The following is a 20,874-nucleotide window of genomic DNA, read 5'->3' on the forward strand; positions in this document are numbered from 1 at the left end:
AAGAAGGAAATCGGACCAGAGACAAGTATTTAATTTTGTAGCAGGCAAGCTGACAAACTGACAAGCCGAAGAAGAAAAAGAAGTAGGAGAGGGAGAGGGATAAGAGGAAGAATAAGATATGGTGGGGGCTGAAATAAGTGAAGGCAATCGCAGAGTGAAGGCAGCACATAAATAAAATGAAAAATCTACTGCCAACCCGAAATGCAGTACAAGTCCTGTACATGGCACTCGCCCTGCAATTTCGCCAGTTACCAGTCACCAGTTACCAGTCACCAGTTCCCAGTTCCCAGTTCCCAGTTGCTAGTTACCAGTCACCAGTCGAAGGAAGACTCAGTTACCTCTGGGAGCAGCCAGAGTGAGAGGAGTTGGAGGTGGAGTGGAGCAGGACTCCACTCTATGTACAAGAAATAGACACATAATGTAGGCTACCTCCAACGTCGGCGCATGCGCCCCGAACTCCCGGGCTTCCCTCCTAGTTGTCTCACTCTGGCACTCCCAATCCCAATGACTCGGCGACTCCGCGACTCCTTCCCTGCTTTCTCGCAGTGCCCCATGTTGGGCTCTTCCGAAGACTCCCCAAACTGAGAACAATATGGCCTGTAAGTGATTATATTCCCTGAATATGAATTACCTCTGCTTTATCTGAGGATATGGTTGAAATACTAAATGCCAGGATTCTGAAGGTATTTCTGATTAATTACAGTTTGAGATTTGTATGATATCTTGTGTTTGACATACCGCATTTGTTTCAAGAATCCTTGCAACATTTTATAGCTGTATATATGACCACTCAACTATTTTGCTCAGTGCACTGCAGATCTCTCGCTCCCACTCAGCACTCCCTCTCACTCCTACCACTCGGCAGTATCGCGCACTCCCTCCCACCGACAGAGATGGCTAATAAACCGAGAGGCAGGCTGATGGAAATTATAAAGTGCAGGCTCCTCCGCTCGCACAGGAATTCTTAAAATGTAAATTTAATGAGCAAAAAATTAGAAGAAATCTGCCCGAGCAGATCCCCCGGCCAAAGATGGTAAAGAGAAAATTTACTAGCCACCAATTAAAGGAGCGGGCAGCGAGTGGTGTCAACTGGCCCGATTTGACGGACAGGGCCCCATAAACATGCCAGAAAGGCTTGCGCATTTTTTACCCGGATCTCCAGCACCTCCGCAGGCCCTGCCCATCCGAGTAAATTGCAGGGAAAATACTTTATTTAGTTAGTCCGGCCTGCGTATTGGAAATCACAGCGAGCGCAAAGAGCTGCCAATAAAAAGTTGCGCTCAGAATGGTTAAGCTTTTTATGTTGTCCCCACTACTAAACACAGTGGTAGCTGGAGGTTGTCTCCTCTGCCGTTGTTTTAATACTGCTATAGTTGTAGCTTCTTGTTTGCAGTAATATTGTGTGACAACTATTTCTGCTCGTAGCTACTTCGTTGGTCGTTTGACAGTGGAGCAAGTGCTGAGAATCAATACGTTCTGGCAGCTTACCATAGGCAAAAGTTAAGGTTTAAGAAAGAATCATAATTGTAACATTTTAGGTCCTAATTACACACTCGAATTCTCGATTAAAGCAATACACATATTTCAAGATTTAAGACTCCCAAAAAGTTCACTATATTTGTAATGGTCCCATAACTTTTACCACCAGTCACTACACAAATATTATATTTTTAATAATATTTGGTCGTTGTAAAATTGGCTTAGTTTCTTTCAACCAGAAGAGCCGTCGTCGACTATTAAATTCCAATTTCCTTGACACCCTGCTTCTGAAATATTTTCGCCACTTCGCGCCCAATAAATACCACAGTAATGCGCTATATTAAGTGGACGGTGTGCAAAAACCCAGCTGCAGAGGCAGAAAAAAGGAAAGAGACTACTTCCAAGATACTTTTGTCCGGGACAGTGTCCGACAAACAACAACAAAATGCCAAAGCCAAAAGTAAAAATGTTTCCCATACGGTTTATTTACACAAAATGTCAGAAGTTTACGGCCGAGGGAAGGGGGCTGATCGAGGAGGAAAATGGAAGAGGGGCAAGGAAATCCGGGGAGTGCCAGTACCAGTACCAGTTCGAGTGCCAGTACCAGGTGCTGGCAGACAAACAGGCGTACAATGGCCAACGGATGGACAAACGCAACCATTTTGGAATAATAATGCAGCGACAAAAGCAAACTGTGCGCCCAAAGAGGTGAGAACATAATGTAAAGACACTGCCGCAGTGGGAGTGGGCGTGCGCCAGAGCGGGACGGCGAGAGTGCACCCAAACCGGTTGAGGCCGCTGGCCAATCAGAGGCCGCGAGGCGTTACGCAGCGACGTCGACGCCGACTGCGCAGCGGCGAGGCTGGAGAAGAGGAAGCACACGGGGCGACTTACGGCAACTGGTTTCCATTTGGCCTCAGTTGGATTTCTGCAGCGCGTACGTGCGGGTGTTCTGTGTCGAGCGAGAGAGAGAGTTCAAGAGAGAAGGAGAACGAGTGAGCTGTCAGCTGATCCGAGTTACCGTTTTACCGACGCGCAAATACAATTCCTAACCGATTATTACCGATACCGAGTGATCTTTGCATGTGCCAACACTAAAACACAAGCGAAAGTGAGGTTATGAGTGCCCCCTAGTGCCAAATTAGTCTAAGCCAAAACCAAAACAAAACACAAACGAGCTGCAGATGGAAAGCAACGCATTTGGCAGCAGCCATTTGCCGTCCCAAGCGCTCGTTGTCCTCTCGGAAGCCGCTTCCGGTCTGCACGAGGCTCTACGTGGACAACGTCCGTTTCCATCGAGAGTAAGTAGAGCCCAGAAACTCCGCATCAGCCTCAGCCTCAGCCCAAACAATCCGGACAGCCTCTGATTGGAATCACCCAGCCGATCGATTCTGATCGGACGGAGAGGGGACATATTTATGACAAATCATAAAGACTGGGGGCCGGTAGCCGAAATGCCGAAAGATGCCATAAATCAGCACACCGCTAGCCAGGCAAAGGAATCGCGAAACTGCGGCCAAAAGCCCACAGCAAGCAAAACAATGCTGCATTGTAAAACAGCGAATCCAACCAGAAGTTCCAAGTGAACTTCCAGTTTGAGATGCGACTAGGGATGACAGCGTGATTGCTGATCATGCACTCAATTAAGGATCCATTATGGAGAGAGAAAGTGAGGAGAAAGCTGTGGGAGCTCGCTTAGGTGCAGTGTATGTTTTGAGCTACCTCTTTTGAAGAAGAATGCCTTAAACTGCAGTTTTAACCAGGAATATTTATTATAAAGGAAGCCACCCGTACTCCAGTTTATAATCATAAAATTGCTTATGATTTATAAAATATCTCCGTCAATGCTGAACTTTGGAACTGCAACAATAAACATATTTTTAATTTACATAAACATGAGATCGATTAGCCCTAAATTAAACTTGGTTTGGGACCATTTATCCATGTAGGATACAAGATACAGGTGTAATCTTTTATTTTGCGCTCCTATTTAAAACAAATGTCAAAGCTTTAGAGCTTTGTAGTTAGTGTCGAGTCGATGTTTTTGAAATACCAGTTCTGATGTTTCTGCCCTATCACGGTCGCATTTCCAATGTGGCAGTCAGTCAAGAGGCAGATTCAGAGAGTTCGTCGTCGCATTCCGATCGCGAATGCGTTTGCAAACGCCCCATTGTGTGTAGATTTTTGCGGCGAACAGATTTATGATAGCTTCAATTCCGAACTCCGAGTCGGGCCTGATGGAAGTGGAAGTGGAATCGGGCCGCAGTTAACTACTGGCCCGTTCCCAATCCCTATCCCGATCTCACGGAGCAGCCCCATTTGATTTGACTGGAAGTCGATTCCCGGCCAGCTTCTGCTCATTCCGCTGCCTGTCATCATTGTAAACATGAGCAATGATCTTGACGCTGATGCTACAAATGATGAAGAACTCGGGCGCTGATGATGTTCGAAGAGTCCGCGTGGAGGAACTGGTTATTCCGACCGGTGCTGCAGTTCGAATAGGAATATATCTCTACCCCTGCATAGCATTGAGTAGCGTTAAGATATGTTAAACATGACAACAATATGTCCTCGGCGTTCAGATGCGAGTTGGGTTGCAAAGAACCGCTTTTCGCTTCGGAAGATAGTGGAAAAGCAGGGCTATGGCAGGTATTTACTTTGCATTAAAGGAATTATCATCTTGAAACAGAACTCTTATTGATACCTATTAAGTTTTAACCGCCTATATGTCAGTAATATTTATGTGTGACTGGTTCTTGATAATAAATCCTCCCAAAAAGCAATAAAAGATATAGGATTAAAGTGCGTGTTCCACCTACATACATCTTTAAGTGGCTTTCTCTGTACTCCATAGCTAAGTATTAGTTTCTTCTGCTTTCTGGGCAATGTCTCTTTTCTCTGTGACTACTGATCCTAAGGCCACTTCACAGGTCGCTTATCTAGCATAATTTATGAAACCGATTATAATCGGGAATCGGGCAAACCATAAAAATTAATAAAACAAGCCGAGCGAGCATATTAAAAGCAACTTCAAATGGTTTAATATGGCCCTGCTTTCAGTGGACCTTCCACCAACCACCAACCTGTCGGTGGGTGAAAGGCACGGAAGGCAGAAGGCGGAAAGGAAACCCACCAGGCACCATAACAATTCTGTAACCACGACGGCAGCAGCAACAACAAGAGGTAAACAGACTGACCCCTTCGGAAAATGGCAGTCAAGTCGGGGTGGGCAAAGTTATGGGACGGAGGCGGGCCAGCATATGAAAAATAATTCATTTTTTTGCCACTTATTACCACAAAGTATGAGTAGTTGAGTTGTGTGCATATGCGAGTGTGTGCCTCGCTCTATCTGTGTGTGTGTGAGCCTAATTTAATTTATGGCAATTTATCAGGAAGGCAGTAGGAACCAAGCAGCAAAAAGCGGAGGCAGCGAGGCGTTTAACCAGGAGTACTTACCACCAAGGGGAGTATTATGTCCAAATGGTCAGTGATAGTTACATAGGTAAAGAAATTCCAACGGATAGAAAAGATAGGAAGAGGTGCAGAGATGAAAGAAATCATGTTCCTTACAAGCGCTTCCTTTTTTCAAATGTACATATATACAAATCCGCGAGATTTAGTCGTCTTAAAAAATATTTTCTTTTTAAATATTCTGTAGATGAATAGTTAAGTCATAGTTAGAATAGTTACCTCATTGAAAACTCTCACTTGGCTATGGAGTTAAATGTCGCTTTGAGATGGCCACAACAACTTGCAACCAGATATGCTTGCTTTTGGGTTAAATCGTTTGAACTAAATCCTCTAATCGGAATAATCATCAGGTATTAATAGTCTTGATGCCTAGGCACATCCAGAAGCTCATTGGCAACATAAAATCATTTCAGATTATTACGTATACGCAGATATGATGATGATGTAATCCAATTAACCAAAAGCGTTGCCTTTCGATTACTTTTGCTCGCAGAGATTGTCTGAAATCCGAGTTCTGAAATTATTATATTAGATTAATGTAATGTAATGAAAACATACAACTTTCGCCGCATTCCCCAGACTTAAAAGACGCCCAAAGCTATGCTACAAAATACACTGGCAGAGCAGTTTTCTGCTCCTTGAGTTCAATCGCTTTGAGCCACGGAAAAGGCCAAAGACGAACAGGTTGGGGCCAGCCATAAACATTTAGTTTGCGAAAATTGGCAATTGCTAAACGTTTTTAGTATTGCCAGCCGCTCTTCGGTTCGATTTGAGCCTCGTTTACTCCGTGTTTGTGCCACAAATTGAGATTTATTTGCGGTGTGCCGTGTGGTGTGTGGAGGCCAAGTTGTTTGCTTTGCTCTGGGCCGTCTGCTGTCGCTTTCCGTGTTTTATGGCCAAGTTAAGCGGAATTGGCAATTGTATGTGGACAATTGCTATTTGCCACTCGCTATCGTGTTGTTGTAATTAAGCTGTTATTGTTGTCGGCTGGTATGTGATGCAGCTGAGAGTTGCACAGAACAAGTGCGAACGCTTCGAGGGTCGTGGCGAGCACCAATAACTCAAGTGCTAAGGCAAACAGGACGAATTTATGCAAATCTGGGCGCAGTCATCATCCCCCTCGCCGGATAAGGAATGTTACAATTTGGGATAACAAATCACCCGCCCGGCGCTAATAGAAAAGCAAACAAACGGGAGTAGGACCAACCAAACTCCCCGAACCAACCAAGGGAAAGAAGAGCACCTGCTCCTGCACTGGAAAAAATACCAGTTCCACAGTGTGAATTTTTCACTCTTATGTCTAGACCTTATTGTTTGAATACCTGTGTCTAATTCGTACACAAACACGCTTTAAATGAATCCAACTTATGAATATACATACTTTTTAAGTGTGTTGTGCTTTAAAGTTGGATTTATCATAAACCGTTTTAGAACCCATTTAAACTTTCAGTGCAATATCCAAATTCGTTAATGGAAGGGGAAACTGTATATGGCATTCATTGCACTGATTAACGGGCATAAATCAAACGGCGAAAATAACGCTGAAAATCCTGCAGCATTGTATTAAAAAGTCCTTTGGAAAGGGAGTGCCAAGTGGCTGACCACTTCTGTTGGGGTTTTCGATTTCATCCCCGGAGTGGGGACCCCAAACAGCTGTGGACCAATGTGCAGACTTAGACAAAGTGCAACTCATGCGGTTGCAATACCCCAATCTCCTCCTGTTCCGACTGACTTGCAACATTCGAGCCTAATGAGCAGGGGGTGAACAGGGGGATGCCTGGTGATTATTCAGATCCGATGTGGCAACATATGCCCCCAAATGAAGGTGCTAATTTCACTTGATAATCCCTAATTTATTGGACTCGACTTGGGTGCAGCGTGTGACCAGGATTACGATGGAAATTACCACGGCCATGGGAGCAGATTAATCAACTGTCGAAGGAGGGATTTTCCACAGTAATTAATGAGATTGATTGACAAAGGCGCCAATTCCTTAGTATAAGTAAATAAGCAAATAAGTAAAATTAACCACACTTTTATTTTAATCGAAGCGATGATGGTTGTTCTGTTTATCAAGAGGCACATCGCATCTCCTATTAACCTCACCCAGTTATATAAATTCGTCATGGATAATATTTAGATTAGATTTCAAATGGGATAGCCCAGAGTTGGCTGCAAAATATTTGTCCCATCATTTGCTCGCACTTTTCGCCGTAAAATACTTCCTGGCAGACAAATTTGTATGTAAATTTTGCTGTTCCAAAGTTCGCATGGCGAGGGGTCGTTGGAGTGACAGGAGTGTGGGGAGGGTTAATACTTGTCACACATGTCGCCGCTTATGTTCTACTCATACGAGTATGAGTACGAGTATCTTGTCTGTGCGGCAACCGCCGCTTAGCACTCGTCAGCCTCAATTTGTTGGGAACGCTGTATGTCCTGTGGGTTATCTGCCCCCGTCCACGGAGAACCCTCCCCCATCTCACCCTCCCCACTTCGCACATATCATTTGCCAGAGTCCTTGTGTGAGTTTCGGATCGGAGAAAGTCGGGGAGGGGGGGCAAAAGCATTTTTCTCGTTATTTCACACCCCATTGGAAGTGAGCTATCCGCCACTTCCCCTTGAAATCGACACAGTTTATGGCAGTGTTCGATATCGTAATTCTAAAATCTCTCAATTTAACATTTATTTGTCGTAAATTAAACATTTTTGTGCACAATTCCTATCGATGCAAATCGACGACGCCCTTCGGAGCTTCTACTCATTTTCTCCTGGGAAATGGGATTAGGTATCGCAGTTTTCCTGCTTTCCCAAACATCTCGCCTCCGCATATGCTACTCATCCGTGTTTGGGCCTCCACCTTCCATAATTGGCTAATTTTAACGCCAAGTCATGTAGCTGCCATAATTTGTTTTGAGTTCCGATGCTTAGAGCCGAGTTATGCGCATTTTCAACGCTCGAATTATACGCTCACTTAACTTTTTACAACTATTGGCTTAGTTGCTTACTAAGCTGATCATTTTTGGCTGATAAATTACCTCTGGTAATTTTAAGAAATTTTAATTTAGGCCATACGTTGCATACAATATGTGTAGATCATGTTTTTAAGGACTGTCATTTGAAGTAAGAGAAGGTAAAATAGAGCATTTGCAGGAATTTTTAAAAGCACTAGTAAATCTCAACAATTTAATGCTTCTCCACTATTTGTAAATTATAAAACCAATCCAATTACTTGATTTATTGGTGTTTAGAGCATTCCCATTCGGTTACATAAGTGGATAACAATAATATTAAGAGTACGGAAATACAGCTAAAGACATTCAATAAGTATGAGAAGACGTCAAGTAGCCCAGCAGAATTGAAGTTCTAATGTCTTCTGACCCACAAAGATGTGTTTATAGAAGTTGTTAAATATTTTGTTGAATGGCGAATCATTCCCCGAATTTCTGATGTCTTCTGACCCACAAAGAAGTGTAGAAGTTGGTGAATATTTTGTTGAAATATTCCCCGGAAAGGCACTGAATTTGTTGGCACTCATAGAATTAACAGAATAATCTGCCTTGAAACACCGCGGCACCCTACGAAATAAAAGGTACCCTAGCTTAGAATGATTGAAAACTTGTTATTGCCACGATTCTACAATACTTTCCCCATTTCTCTCCCCCAACTGTGCTTCTTAGGTAATCCCTTTCGATTTCCCCCTCTTGCAGCTACCCGACGCCAAAGATCTGCACAACATGTCACTAGTCGGCAACTACTTCAATCCGCACCTGCTGCTCAACCACGGGATGCTGGTGGCCAATGGAGCGGCGGCGGCAGCGGCGGCGGCGGGAGCGGGACCGGCCAGCTACTTCGCCAGTGACCGCTCGCCGCTGGGCAAGCCGTCGGTGCTGTCGAACTTCTCGCTGCCGTCGGCCTTCTCGCCGCCCAAGTACATCGGCATATCCCTGGATCAGGTGAGTTGGGTTGGGATTGGTTTAGATCGGGATGGGTTGGTTTGGGATGCAAACGATGAGCTGGTAATCGGCGCAAGATTGACACTTGTCATAATGGGATTTGCACTTCGATTTCCATCCGGCAGAATCTGTTCAATGGCAGCGAATCATTTCGCACGGACTCGGCCAGCCCCACATGCACATCCCATGAATCCATGGAGGGATCACAGGATTACGACGCCGTTGAAAAGGGTGAAAGTCCGCGCAGCAATAATTCTCAGGATCCCAGGGATTTGAGACGTAAGTAGGGTTGCTTGCACCGCATTTATTTATATAGCGAATTTACATCCGCACAAAAAATTTGCATGTTTGCGATAAAAGGAAAAGCTGAAAGTTCGGGCCTTTCGATCTCCCTTTTTGCTGATAAAAATCGACGGGCGTATTTGTTTCAATTTTACTCTTGCCAAGCAATTTTAACGCTTCAGTAGGTTAACTTTGACTGGCAGGCGTAAGGACAGCGACAGGACCTCTCCTTCAACTCCAACTCCAACTTCACTCCAATTTGTTTTTTATTAGTTTTCTCGAGTCCTGATACTTTGCTTAAATTCTCTTATTTACCTGGGGGTGGTTCCTGCTTTCCTTTTTCCTTAAATTTCCCTCCCAACCTTCGCAAAATGTAGGCTAAACCGTCTCGTCTGCAAATGCGTTGCTAATTGGTCTAGTAAAGCTGATCGAGTTAAGCGCCTTATGACAAAAATCGTGCGGCAGCATATGAAAATGATAAATATGAATGCAAATGAACAAAACAAATGCGGAGTAAGCAGGATGTGGGCTTATTGTCAGGGGCGGAATTCCGAGAGGGTTTTAAAAAGGTTAAATTATATATAAGGTATATTTTTATGAATCTCCTCAATGTATGTTAGTGTTTACGCTTTTATACTAACTAAAGAATACTATGAATACATCATATTTTCCTATCATTAGTTAATACAAGAAATAATTCAACAAAACTGAACATGACGCTCCAACTAAGACATAAAACATATGAAAAATGTAGTTGAAAACTGGGAGCAGGAACTTTGAATGTTACAATAATGTTGCAATAAACATTACGCATAAATGTAAGATTTGTTATTTATATCCACATGTCGCCCCCTTGCCCAACACCTCTGTCTAAAACAGAGACAACTCTGTTTATCTTTAGGCCATTATTTGCCTTTCAACTTAAGCCGGAAAACCAGTTTTCCTTGCCACATGAACCCACCACCACCCAAACTCAACATGTGGATTTGTGTTTAACTTTTGGATTAGCGAGTAGTCGTGGATAGACAGGAGCGCCATAAATTAATTTCGATAAATAATACACTTTTAATTAGCTGGGGCAGCAGTGCAGGCCAGCATCCATCAATGGGTTAAACTAACTAAAGGTTAGCGGGGAACAGGCCAATTTAACCCCTCTGCATAATTGGGCAAAAGTCAAAAGGCAGCGAAGGGTTAAGGGAAGGGGTGTATGTCGTAAGTGTTTTAAATGGCACAAGGATACAGGGAGACAAGGATGCAGGGATACGAGGACACTCGACTGGAGCGGGCCCATTGAAATGTAACAGCAATCCCCTTCCAGGCAGCACAGCCACTTGACTACAAAGTCAAACCGACCGCGTATCCTTTCGGGCGGCTCGTGCTCGGCACACGAAGACGTCCTCCAGTGGCGGGCTTGCGGGCTAGCGGGCTAATTACTCATCCAGGACATTGTGGCAACTCTTCCGGGGGCATTGTGAAGCCACCCTCGAGATGCCATAATGTTTGCTCATTTATCGCCGGCTGGGGGACACACTTTTTCGGTTTACTCTGCGATTTGGTCGCTCAAAGGATGCGCAAGTGTTGCGAATCGCTTTGATTGCATTGTTTGCCTTTGTTATGACGAGCGTTATTATTACTATTACTATTGCTTCTGCTCCGCGGTTTTTGTTCCCCGATGATGTATTATATCGAATGCACACTTGGAATTTTCATATTAATTTCTGTAATATTAATGGCATGGATGCCTGCCAGAAGTCATATTTCATCCGGCGATATATGAAACGCCCATTTCTTGGACGGGGCGGATTATGAAATAGCATCGTCGAGCACGTGTCGCAAATCGGGGTGGAGTGGGTGGTCATCGGACTCGGACATGGCAGTTTAGTCAGTCAGTCATAAGAACTACACATTTTGCAATTTCCAAAAAGCTTACAACAGAATCGAAAAAGTGATCAAGGTAAATTATTAAATAACAGAATCTACTGAGGAGAGTTGTAAATTCTATTACTGACATCATCAATCAAGGAGTCCTCGATACTACCTTATGCAAAAGAGATTTCTTCTTGCAACAGTTTCAGTTAGAGTAATAAAAATATAGGAGTAGCATTGCTTATTAAATATATACACCAAAAAGTGCACAAACATGAAATTTCGTTTACTTTTTCGAATTCTGCTCATCTGCTAATTCCCAAACTGAAGTTCATGAACTATCTAAATAGTAACCAAGGAAGTGAGAGGTGGAGCACCGAACTGGCAGCTAATTTGAACCAAAGTCACGACTCGAATGTATCTCCATTTAGGTCCAGCATATCCATTCGACTGTTGCTGATGGAAGCGGTTAACCGACATATTTTGTTGGCCAATAATTTAGAAGAATATAAATAAAACAGTTTCGCAGTTGGCCCGGCCGACTGCGCCTGTTCAGAGCATACTGGGATATGTTTATTGTAATATTATTTTAATTGCCGGCCGCAGTCACGTGCAGAACGGCGGACACATTTTGTTTGGTGGGTTGGCAGCAAACAGTTTGTATTTATTGTGGTTGCCGGTGGTTTATTCGTTTTTTCGCCAGTGGCTGCCGAAATACGTGGGTCGACGTGTGTCTGACATCAGAAATCCTGCAACGGACTCCTGGGTTCCCTGATCCCCATTGGGTGGCAGCAGATTCGCTTTAAGAATTACGAGCTCCAATTAATTTTCACCGATGTGCTGAAAAGAGGCATGAGGCAATTAGAAAACGCCTGGCAGATTTATTGTTTGGAAAAAAGTGGGAAAGGTGCACTTGGCAAAATCTAAGTAAGGTTAATCCGTGATAAATAATATCCATACTCCTACTTTATCTCTTAAGAAAGGAAAGGGATAGAGAAGACAGTAAATATCAAATATATTAGCAAACCAGTTTGCAATATGCCTATATTTTTTTAGAAATTTTATGATAACGCCTAGTATTTCTTTGAGTGCCAGCCAATCCAAGCAAGGATGTATTATCCATTTGTATTGTATCACCTCATTATTAATGATTGCGGACTTGACTGGAATTCAACAACACCTCCCCCTCTTCCCGCCCACACAGATCTGCATAATGCGGGGAAGGGCCACCAGGCACTGGCCACCTCCTCGTCGGCGTCCAGCTCCTCGTCCTCCTCCTGCTCCACCAGCAATCCGGCCATCAGTACGGCGACCAGCAGCGTTGCCGTTTCGATGGCCAGCCACCTGGCCGCCTCCTCGCCGCACCACCACCCACACACGCACGCCCACTCGCATCCGCATCCGCTGGCCCATCCGCACGCCCACAGCCACCACCACGTGGGTCACCATGTGGGAGCACCTCCGGTGTCCACGGCGGTGACGACGCACCACCACATGGCCCACCCCCATCCGCTGTCCCACCACCACGCCGCCCACCACGCGGCCTTGGCCAGCTTGAGCATGGCGGGTCTGCGGGCAGTTCCGGGTGGACTGAGCCTGGTCAGTGGGCTGCAGGCGGCAGCTGCCGGAGGAGCTATTCCCGAGATGTGCCCCGTTTGCGGACTGAAGCTGAGCGCCGAGGAGTGGCACACCCACTTCCTCACCGAACTGGACCGGCTCTACAAGCTGAGCGCTGGGTTCGAAAGGGCCAGTCTGCAGGCCACCTACATGTTCGCTCCTCCGTGTCCCGCGCAGGAGAACGCCATTCGCACCAGTCACAACCGCTGGGAGGTGGGTGTTCCTCAGGAGCAATTGTGGTGCGAATCTAACTTGCATCTTCCCGTTTTTTTCGTTGTTCTCGTTTTCCTTAGACCTTCCAGAGAATAAGGAACAATCGCCAGAACCGCCTGAGACTCAAAGTTCGAAAGCGCAAGTACGGCGAAATGTACATGATGGAGAGTCTTTACTGTAGCAGCTGTCCGATCTGTAAGAGGAAGTACGCCTTGGAGACGGGGAAGATTCCTCCAGAGGTGAGTCCGAGTCTTAAAGGCATATGTAAAGGCATAGAATAACTGAGTGTAGATAATAAAATATCCTAATAATAAAGGAATAATTTCGAAATATTAAAATAAACTCAATGAAATGCTTTTATTTCCAGGACGACGCCAAGTCGCAGGAGGAGATCGAAACGGTGGACGTGGAGAGCTGCAACGACGAAGTGCCCGACTCCGGGTCGGAGCTAGCTGCCCCGGGATCGGGGTCATCCGCCACGGTTCTGCCGCCTTCCAGTATGCACAACAGCAACTCGCAGCCGGGCAAGCTGGACGGGATTCTCTACCGGACGGGCTGTGTGCTCAGCCAGAAGGATGCGCATCCCGACGAGCCGGACGTGAGCACCAATGTGACAACGGCGAGCAGCAGCAGTTGGCCGGGCGAGGTCAACGCACCAACCCAGGCACATATCAGTGGTGGGTTTCCAATTTGCAGATTCAGATGCTTTTCAAATTTACATTTACTTAATGAAACTTGAACTTAAAAAATTACACTGTTAGAAACTAAAAAGATCCAATCCAAATATTTTATATATATTTAATATAAATTTAAAACAGTACTTTAGATTCACTTTGTTTGATATCTACGCCTGCAGAAGCCTTATATTTATGTCCCGCGACTTCCGCCAATTCATAATTATGAAATGTCCCCCCTCCATTCAACCCGCAGTGAAAACCGTGAGCGAGCTGTCATCCACCACTCATCACTACTACAACGCGGACTCCTGCGGCGTGGGCGTGAACGACACCAACAGCAGCAGCAGCACCCACAACAACGGCGGTGGCAGCAGCAAGGATCTGATGATGGACACCGCCTCGTGCCAGAACGATAGCGACGAGGACGTGATTGTGGACGACGACGACACCGTGAAGATGTCGAGCAAAGTCAGCTATGCCAAGATTCAACGTCGCCAGGAGGAGCAGAACGTGGGCAGCAGCAGGTGAGATGGTCGTCCCAGTTCTTTAAAGATTACCAACTAGTAATTAGTAACCAAAGCCTAAAATGCCTATTTAAATGTATTGAAAGATTTGCGAGATATTGCTCTATTTTCATATAAGTAATGCTTACTCAAAGGTATCAGAGGTATTCTTATGTACATCCCAAATTTCATAAAAGATAATCACTTTTTGTGCGATCGAGTGAAAAATGTTAGTGCTTTTGCATTGGTATAAAGCGATATCATTTAAAAGGATAACAAATCTTAATATCACTGAGAGACAGTGTATCATATAAGTAATGCTTACTCAAAGGTATCAGAGGTATTCTTATGTACATGCCAAATTTCATAAAAGATAATCACTTTTTGTGCGATCGAGTGAAAAATGTTACTGCTATTGTATTGGTATAAAGCGATATCATTTAAAAGGATAACAAATCTTTATATCACTGAGAGACACATACTTTTAAATATTATGTAAGCTATGAAAGTCTACTTTTTCTGCACATTCTTATTGACTGCCACTTTGAAATAGATAATTACATAAGTCTAAATAGTTAGGTACCTTCGCTTGGCGCACGGGAGTATCCTGTGGTCATGTCCTGCGCCAAATGGAGTGGTGGGTTTTCTAATTATCCTGTGCTCATTTCCAGATCCCTCGAGAACATCTCCCCTGTGGAGGAGCGACCGCGGTCCGAGCCGCAGGTGAGCAGCACCGAACCGGGACCCATGGACATATCGCACAGCAGCAACATAAATAACAATAACAACAACAACAACAACAACAACAACAGTAGTAACAACAACAACAATCCGTCATCGAAATACACGGAGAGCATGGAGAACAGCCTGTCGCAGTTGTCTTCGATGGGCGTGCCGGGATTAACGCAATTGGACACAAAGGTGGGGATTAGTTCGGATTTAAAACCGGACGATGAAAACAAATGTTTCATTTGTAAGGTAATTCCTGAGTTTGCTTCAGTTTTCACTTCACTTCGAGCACGATCTATGTACATTCCCGAGAACCCCTAACTCTCGCTTTCCCCTCCAGTAACTTCTACCAGTCGATGCACACTTATGCCGCAACTCCCAATCTGAAATCTCTATAACTTGCCCCCACTTTCTTCTTGTCTACTTCAAGACAGGCATAAAGGATCTCAACACGGATGCGTTCCTGCGCGGCCGTAACTTTTACTTCCACCAGAGTTGTGCCAACGTCATGAGCAGCTATCGGCTGAACAAGGAGCTTCTCAACCAGGCCCAGAATCAGCAGAGGGCGGCCGCCAACGGAAACGGAACTGGAAGTGGCAGTGGGAACGGAAATGGGAACGGGATCGGGATAGGGATCGGGATGGGGGATTCGGCCGGCGCCACGGCAACGCCCCGCAGCCTTTCACCTGCCCAATCGCCGCAGCAGAGTGTTTCCCAGGCCATGGAGTGAGCGGGGGAGGATCGGGGCAATCAGAGGTATCGGAGGGGTCGAGTTGATAGTAGCAATCAAAGCGTGAATTTATTAAATTAATTAACAACATATTGTATTCGAGGTAGCTAATGAAACGCGACGAGCAAGCCGAAGTGGTTAATGGGACATCCCCAAAGTAGGCAACACTTGCTCGCTTCTGCTGCCCCGCCCCCAAAAACAAAAAAGAGTATGGAATCCAAATGTTTTTGCCCTGTATAAATTCTACATGTAAAATTCATTTGCTTTCGTTTTCATTTTAAATGGAATTGGTTCTGTGTAAAAGAATATTTTAGTGCAATTTTTGGGTTGCCTTCTCAACGGTCGTATTATTAAATTAAATATATGTAATATCAGTATGTATGTATTCGTAGTTTCCCTGAACGTGCTATAATTGTTAAATGTTTCATTGATAACGAATCAAACAATATACGATAAATGAGAATAAATTATCATCTCTAAGCAAACTAGTTGTAAATTCTTAAGCCCATAAATTATTTATGAAAAATCAAATAAATACGTGAAATTATTATGAAGCTACTGGGTCGATTGGCAATGGATTACGTAACGGTAAGTTATTAGGTAAATCTTCAAAAATAAAAACAAGGCAGTTATTACTACATATCTTTTGTAATAAATATATTAAATAAAATATGCTTAGCAATTAATTGAAATTAAAACACGAGAGATTGAAGATTTCCTCGACTATCAGATAACCGTTACTAGCTATTAAGAAGGAGCATTTTGAAATTTTCCCAGCATAAAATGTTTGGGAGCTACACTTTCTTCATTCGGTCCAATTATAATGATGGGTACATTTTTGTGATAAACAAACGCAATTGACAAATTCTGGACTGCCAGAGCTTTTAAGCTCTATCAATTGGGCAGTGGAAATTTTTAATCTGATCACAATTTGCCGGCAAAAGCATAAATATGTAGAGAAAACATAGCTCATGTTCATCAGGTATCAAGTGAAAATGGTTAACAAGTGCATCAAAAATGTAAAATAAAGTGCACTTACACATAATGTAATAAGATAAGGAAGGAGTGATGTCAGAGCGTACACCCTACACACTACATGGCTACAAAGAGAAGCAAGCTCCCATGGGGTTCTCCACAGTGCTCTCCGGGTATAAAAAGCACCCGCCCTCGAGCAGCGGACTTTCAGTTAGCATCAGCGGCGATCCGCGAGTACAAGTGCCATACCTAATCGATCCGAGAAATACAGAAATCCATAAATATCGCCACAATGTTCTCCAAGCTATCAGCACGGGGAATCGCCACCCGCATGAGCTTTTTGGCCCAGAAGACAGCTGCCCAGGAGACCACCGCCGCCGGATCCCGTTCCGAAGTGGTCTACGCCCGGGAGAACAAGTACGGCGCCCACAACTACCACCCCCTGCCCGTGGCCCTGACCAAGGGCGAGGGCGTGTTCGTCTGGGACGTGGAGGGCAAGCGGTACTTCGACTACCTGAGTGCCTACTCGGCGGTCAACCAGGGTCACTGCCATCCCAAGATCGTCAAGGCGCTCACCGAGCAGGCCTCCAAGTTGGCCTTGACATCGCGGTAAGTGGGTGGGCGGTCTAATAAAATTATCAGTAGTACTTGTATATTTCGTATATGTGCCCTTTAGGGTGGACTTTGTTTCACATATTTATGCAAGTGAATAGGTATTAGTTGTACTATATTGTGCATCTAAATTCATTTAAATGTTCCACCAGGCGTATGCGCAATATAATTACAAGTTGTCTGAAGCTAGAGATGTGCCGATTCCTACTTGTATATTTTAAAAACGTAGATGTAATTTGAGAGGATCACTTAATTGGTTGCCAACTGAAAAATTAAGCCCATCAATTATTTAATAACTTTTTCGAATGTATGCTAATAAAACCTGCAGATAGAGAAGCGAGTGTCGCCGATGTTTTTTAATACGTCTGGACAAGATTACACAGGCTATAAATACAATTTCCGGACTATTTAAGTACATTTCGAGAGCAACTGCTTTTTTGAAAGTTGTCATGTGATGGATTAAGGTTTTTTCCTAGACCATTTAAAAGCTTACAATTGGAAGCACGCATCATTTGTTTATGTTTTTACCGCATATACATTTCTGACAGTGATAACCCCCCATGAAGTGCTTGGAGTCTTATCAGCAGTTAGTAAATACATATTTCAATTCTCACTTTTCAATTCATTTAATTATTGCAGTGTACGTGAGGTTTGAATCCTGATGCCGGTTTTATTTGGTTTCTCTTGGGTTGCCAGGGCCAGATTGTCAGGTTGAGTGGGGCTATAAAGCCAAAGAGGTTCGCTGATAACGAATCGGGGATCGATGACTTGTTATTGTTTGTTGCGATTTCTAAATTTGGAGCTTGTGGGGAACGATAAGCGATAAGGCAATGGAAAAATAATAGCGGTTTATTTTTGGATGAACCAGATGTTTGTTGGCCTACTTTGAATAATATATTCAATAGCCCTTAGGAACTTAAAAACTAAGCAAAAGTCAGGGAATGGACGCATTTAGCGAGAGCAATTTAATAAAATAATACGCCCTTAAAACGAAATACAAAGTAATAAATCATAAAAGTAAATAAATCATAGCCGGTATCTATTGGAGCATAAGTTTAAAACTTCTCACTACAATGTACAAATAAATAAAAAAAAAAATTAGCTTAGTTCAAAATCAATAAGAAATGTTTCCCCATCCTAATTAATCATGTTTTTTTTCCCCGCGTAGAGCCTTCTATTCGGATGTCCTTGGAGAGTACGAGGAGTACGTGACCAAGCTCTTTGGCTTCGACAAAGTGCTGCCCATGAACACCGGCGTTGAGGGCGGAGAAACCGCCTGTAAGTTGGCCCGCAAGTGGGGCTACCTGGAGAAGAAGATACCGGCTAACCAGGCCAAGATCATCTTCGCACGCAACAACTTCTGGGGACGAACCCTGTCGGCCGTGTCCGCCTCCAACGATCCCAGCAGCTACGAGGGATTTGGACCCTTCATGCCCGGATTCGAGCTGATTGAGTACGACAATGTGTCCGCTCTCGAGGAGTCCCTCAAGGATCCGAATGTGTGCGCCTTCATGGTGGAGCCCATTCAGGGAGAGGCTGGCGTGGTGGTGCCCAGTGATGGCTATCTGAAGAAGGTGCGAGAGCTCTGCTCCAAGTACAATGTCCTCTGGATTGCCGATGAAGTGCAGACGGGCTTGGCCAGAACTGGAAAGCTGCTGGCCGTGAACTACGAGCAGGTTCAGCCCGACATTCTGATCCTGGGAAAAGCCCTGTCCGGAGGATTGTATCCCGTGTCGGCGGTTCTCTGCAACGACCAGGTGATGCTGTGCATCAAGCCGGGAGAGCACGGATCCACCTACGGAGGAAACCCCCTGGGCTGCCGCGTGGCCATGGCCGCTTTGGAGGTCCTGCAAGAGGAGAAGCTGGCGGAGAACGCCTTCAAAATGGGCGAACTCCTGCGCGGCGAGCTGTCCACGCTGCCCAAGGATGTGGTTTCGGTGGTGCGCGGCAAGGGTCTGCTCAACGCCATCGTTATTAACCAGAGTAGGTTCCATTAGTTCTGCCCAAGTAATCCCCATCTAATCCAATCAATCTTTCACAGAGTTCGATGCCTGGCAGGTGTGCCTGAAGCTAAAGGAGAATGGACTCCTGGCCAAGCCCACCCATGGCGACATCATTCGCTTCGCTCCTCCGCTAATCATCAATGAGACTCAAATGCGCGAGAGCATCGACATTATCAAGAAGACCATTCTGTCCATGTAGACTTTGGGGTTTGTGACCACGGCTCATATATAGCGAATAACGTTTAACAGAATTTACATTAAGTTTTGTGGAAAGTCTGAAATAAAATACACTTTTAATATTTTTTATACCCGGAAGGCTGTGTTTTGAAAGCACGAAAGCAATACTTACTTCCACGATTGCGTGCCATAGCTGAGCAATTTAATATATTAAAGTAGGCAATACAATGCACTCCAGTGACATAGAATGCCAAGTTATGGGCCTTCGTTGGGAAAGGTGTTATGGGGAGAGGTAAGATCTTTTAGGGGAAACACTCTTTAGAAATCTAGACCCCACTTCCCCCTCCTTCAACCGACACTTCCGCTGCAACTGTGACACGCGCAAATCCGCTTATACGAGTAAAAGTCAAATGTAATCTAAACCATTTCAATTTGCCCGTCTGTCTGTTGCCCAAAGGCGTATCCTGCAGACTTCCAGGAGTCAACACCTTTCAAGGATGTTACCACCTCCACTTCACTCCCCCTGCTGTGCTCCGGGACTCCCCTTGTTTACCGAGCAGCTCCATCTGTTTGGCTTGACGCTTGGCATATTGATTTTAAAGATTTAAACGAGCGCGCGGAACAACAGGTGACAATTCAAATGATGCCCGTAAGTAGGCTAAACATCCCCCTCGGGCAAAAAAAAAAAAACATGAGGCAAGGGGGCAATTGATTTGTATTTGATTTTTATTGGGTATTTCTGGTGTCCAATTTGTTCGACTGCAATTGAAAAGCAATCAGTGTGAAAATGAGAGGAAGCGACACTTTTTCCAGCTAATTAAAAGTTTGTGCAGCAACAGAATCGAATAAGAAATAAACGCTTATCTTTAAAGCCATAAAAAGTAAGAAACCTTCGCAGCAGGACCTTTTATCCTTGGGTCAAGTGTTAACGCTTAAAACTAAATCTCCTGCGTCTGGCCTTTTGTCCAGGCCAGCTTTGAATCTGAATAGAATCTGAATGGCCGAAAAAACTGTGAAACTGTTGCCTCTTTTCCCTCTGTTTTTTTGGGGTGTCAAAAGCCACACGACTAAGGACACAGGACACTTGGATGTTCCCTGATCTTCTTCTTTGTAGTCTGTCCCATAATCTTTGCCTTTTTATCGCCGCACATCTGTTGATGTCTTTATTAAAAAAAAAATAGAAAAAAAAGAGAGTAAAAGTAGCTGGAAAAATCCATTTTTAGCCCATTTTTTGTGGGTTTTATTGCCCAGACGAGATGAGGGAAAGCAGAAAGGACACTTCTTAAGCATTTTATTAGCAAACTTCAAGTTGTTTCGTCTGCACATAATTAAATAAAGCGTTAAAATTAAAAATCAAGATTTTCCCTCCATTTTTTGGGAACTCTACCTAGCATTAAAAAAATATGTTGTTGGGGGTGGGCGGGGTGAAAGGATGTGCCTGTGTACTCCGCAAAAGGACCTTTTCTCCTTTCAGATAAGCATTACAATGTCGTTAATTCGCTTTCCTTTATGCCGCGGCTCGGAATTCCTTGGCCTAAAGTACCCAAAGGCCGCGATAAGGAGCGAAAATGTTGCGACATTTTCCGC

The 20,874-nt window shown here is 44.4% G+C and overlaps 2 protein-coding genes across 6 annotated transcripts; both read left to right on the forward strand.

Annotated features, from left to right (window-relative positions):
* Positions 1 to 1,984: 1,984 nt before the first annotated feature.
* Positions 1,985 to 16,023, forward strand: LOC120449872 (protein Teyrha-meyrha). Of its 5 annotated transcripts, none has more exons than XM_039632531.1 (9): positions 1,985 to 2,780; positions 8,628 to 8,903; positions 9,029 to 9,182; positions 12,256 to 12,881; positions 12,962 to 13,120; positions 13,249 to 13,558; positions 13,812 to 14,082; positions 14,733 to 15,039; positions 15,221 to 16,023. In XM_039632531.1, the coding sequence occupies exons 1-9, from the start codon at positions 2,664 to 2,666 to the stop codon at positions 15,518 to 15,520; spliced, it is 2,520 nt and encodes an 839-aa protein (XP_039488465.1). In that variant the 5' UTR covers positions 1,985 to 2,663; the 3' UTR covers positions 15,521 to 16,023. The 5 variants fall into 5 exon arrangements, with proteins under 5 accessions (XP_039488465.1, XP_039488467.1, XP_039488466.1 ...); XM_039632533.1 differs by having other exon boundaries at positions 14,733 to 14,982; XM_039632532.1 differs by having other exon boundaries at positions 8,658 to 8,903.
* Positions 16,024 to 16,695: 672 nt separating this feature from the next.
* On the forward strand, positions 16,696 to 19,517 carry LOC120449650 (ornithine aminotransferase, mitochondrial). Its single transcript, XM_039632242.2, has 3 exons — positions 16,696 to 17,104; positions 18,276 to 19,090; positions 19,149 to 19,517. Exons 1-3 carry the CDS (start codon positions 16,788 to 16,790, stop codon positions 19,307 to 19,309), a joined length of 1,293 nt encoding a protein of 430 aa, XP_039488176.1. The 5' UTR covers positions 16,696 to 16,787; the 3' UTR covers positions 19,310 to 19,517.
* Positions 19,518 to 20,874: the final 1,357 nt, after the last annotated feature.

The sequence above is a fragment of the Drosophila santomea genome, chromosome 3L (genome assembly GCF_016746245.2).
Source record: "Drosophila santomea strain STO CAGO 1482 chromosome 3L, Prin_Dsan_1.1, whole genome shotgun sequence".
Lineage (NCBI taxonomy): Eukaryota > Metazoa > Arthropoda > Insecta > Diptera > Drosophilidae > Drosophila > Drosophila santomea.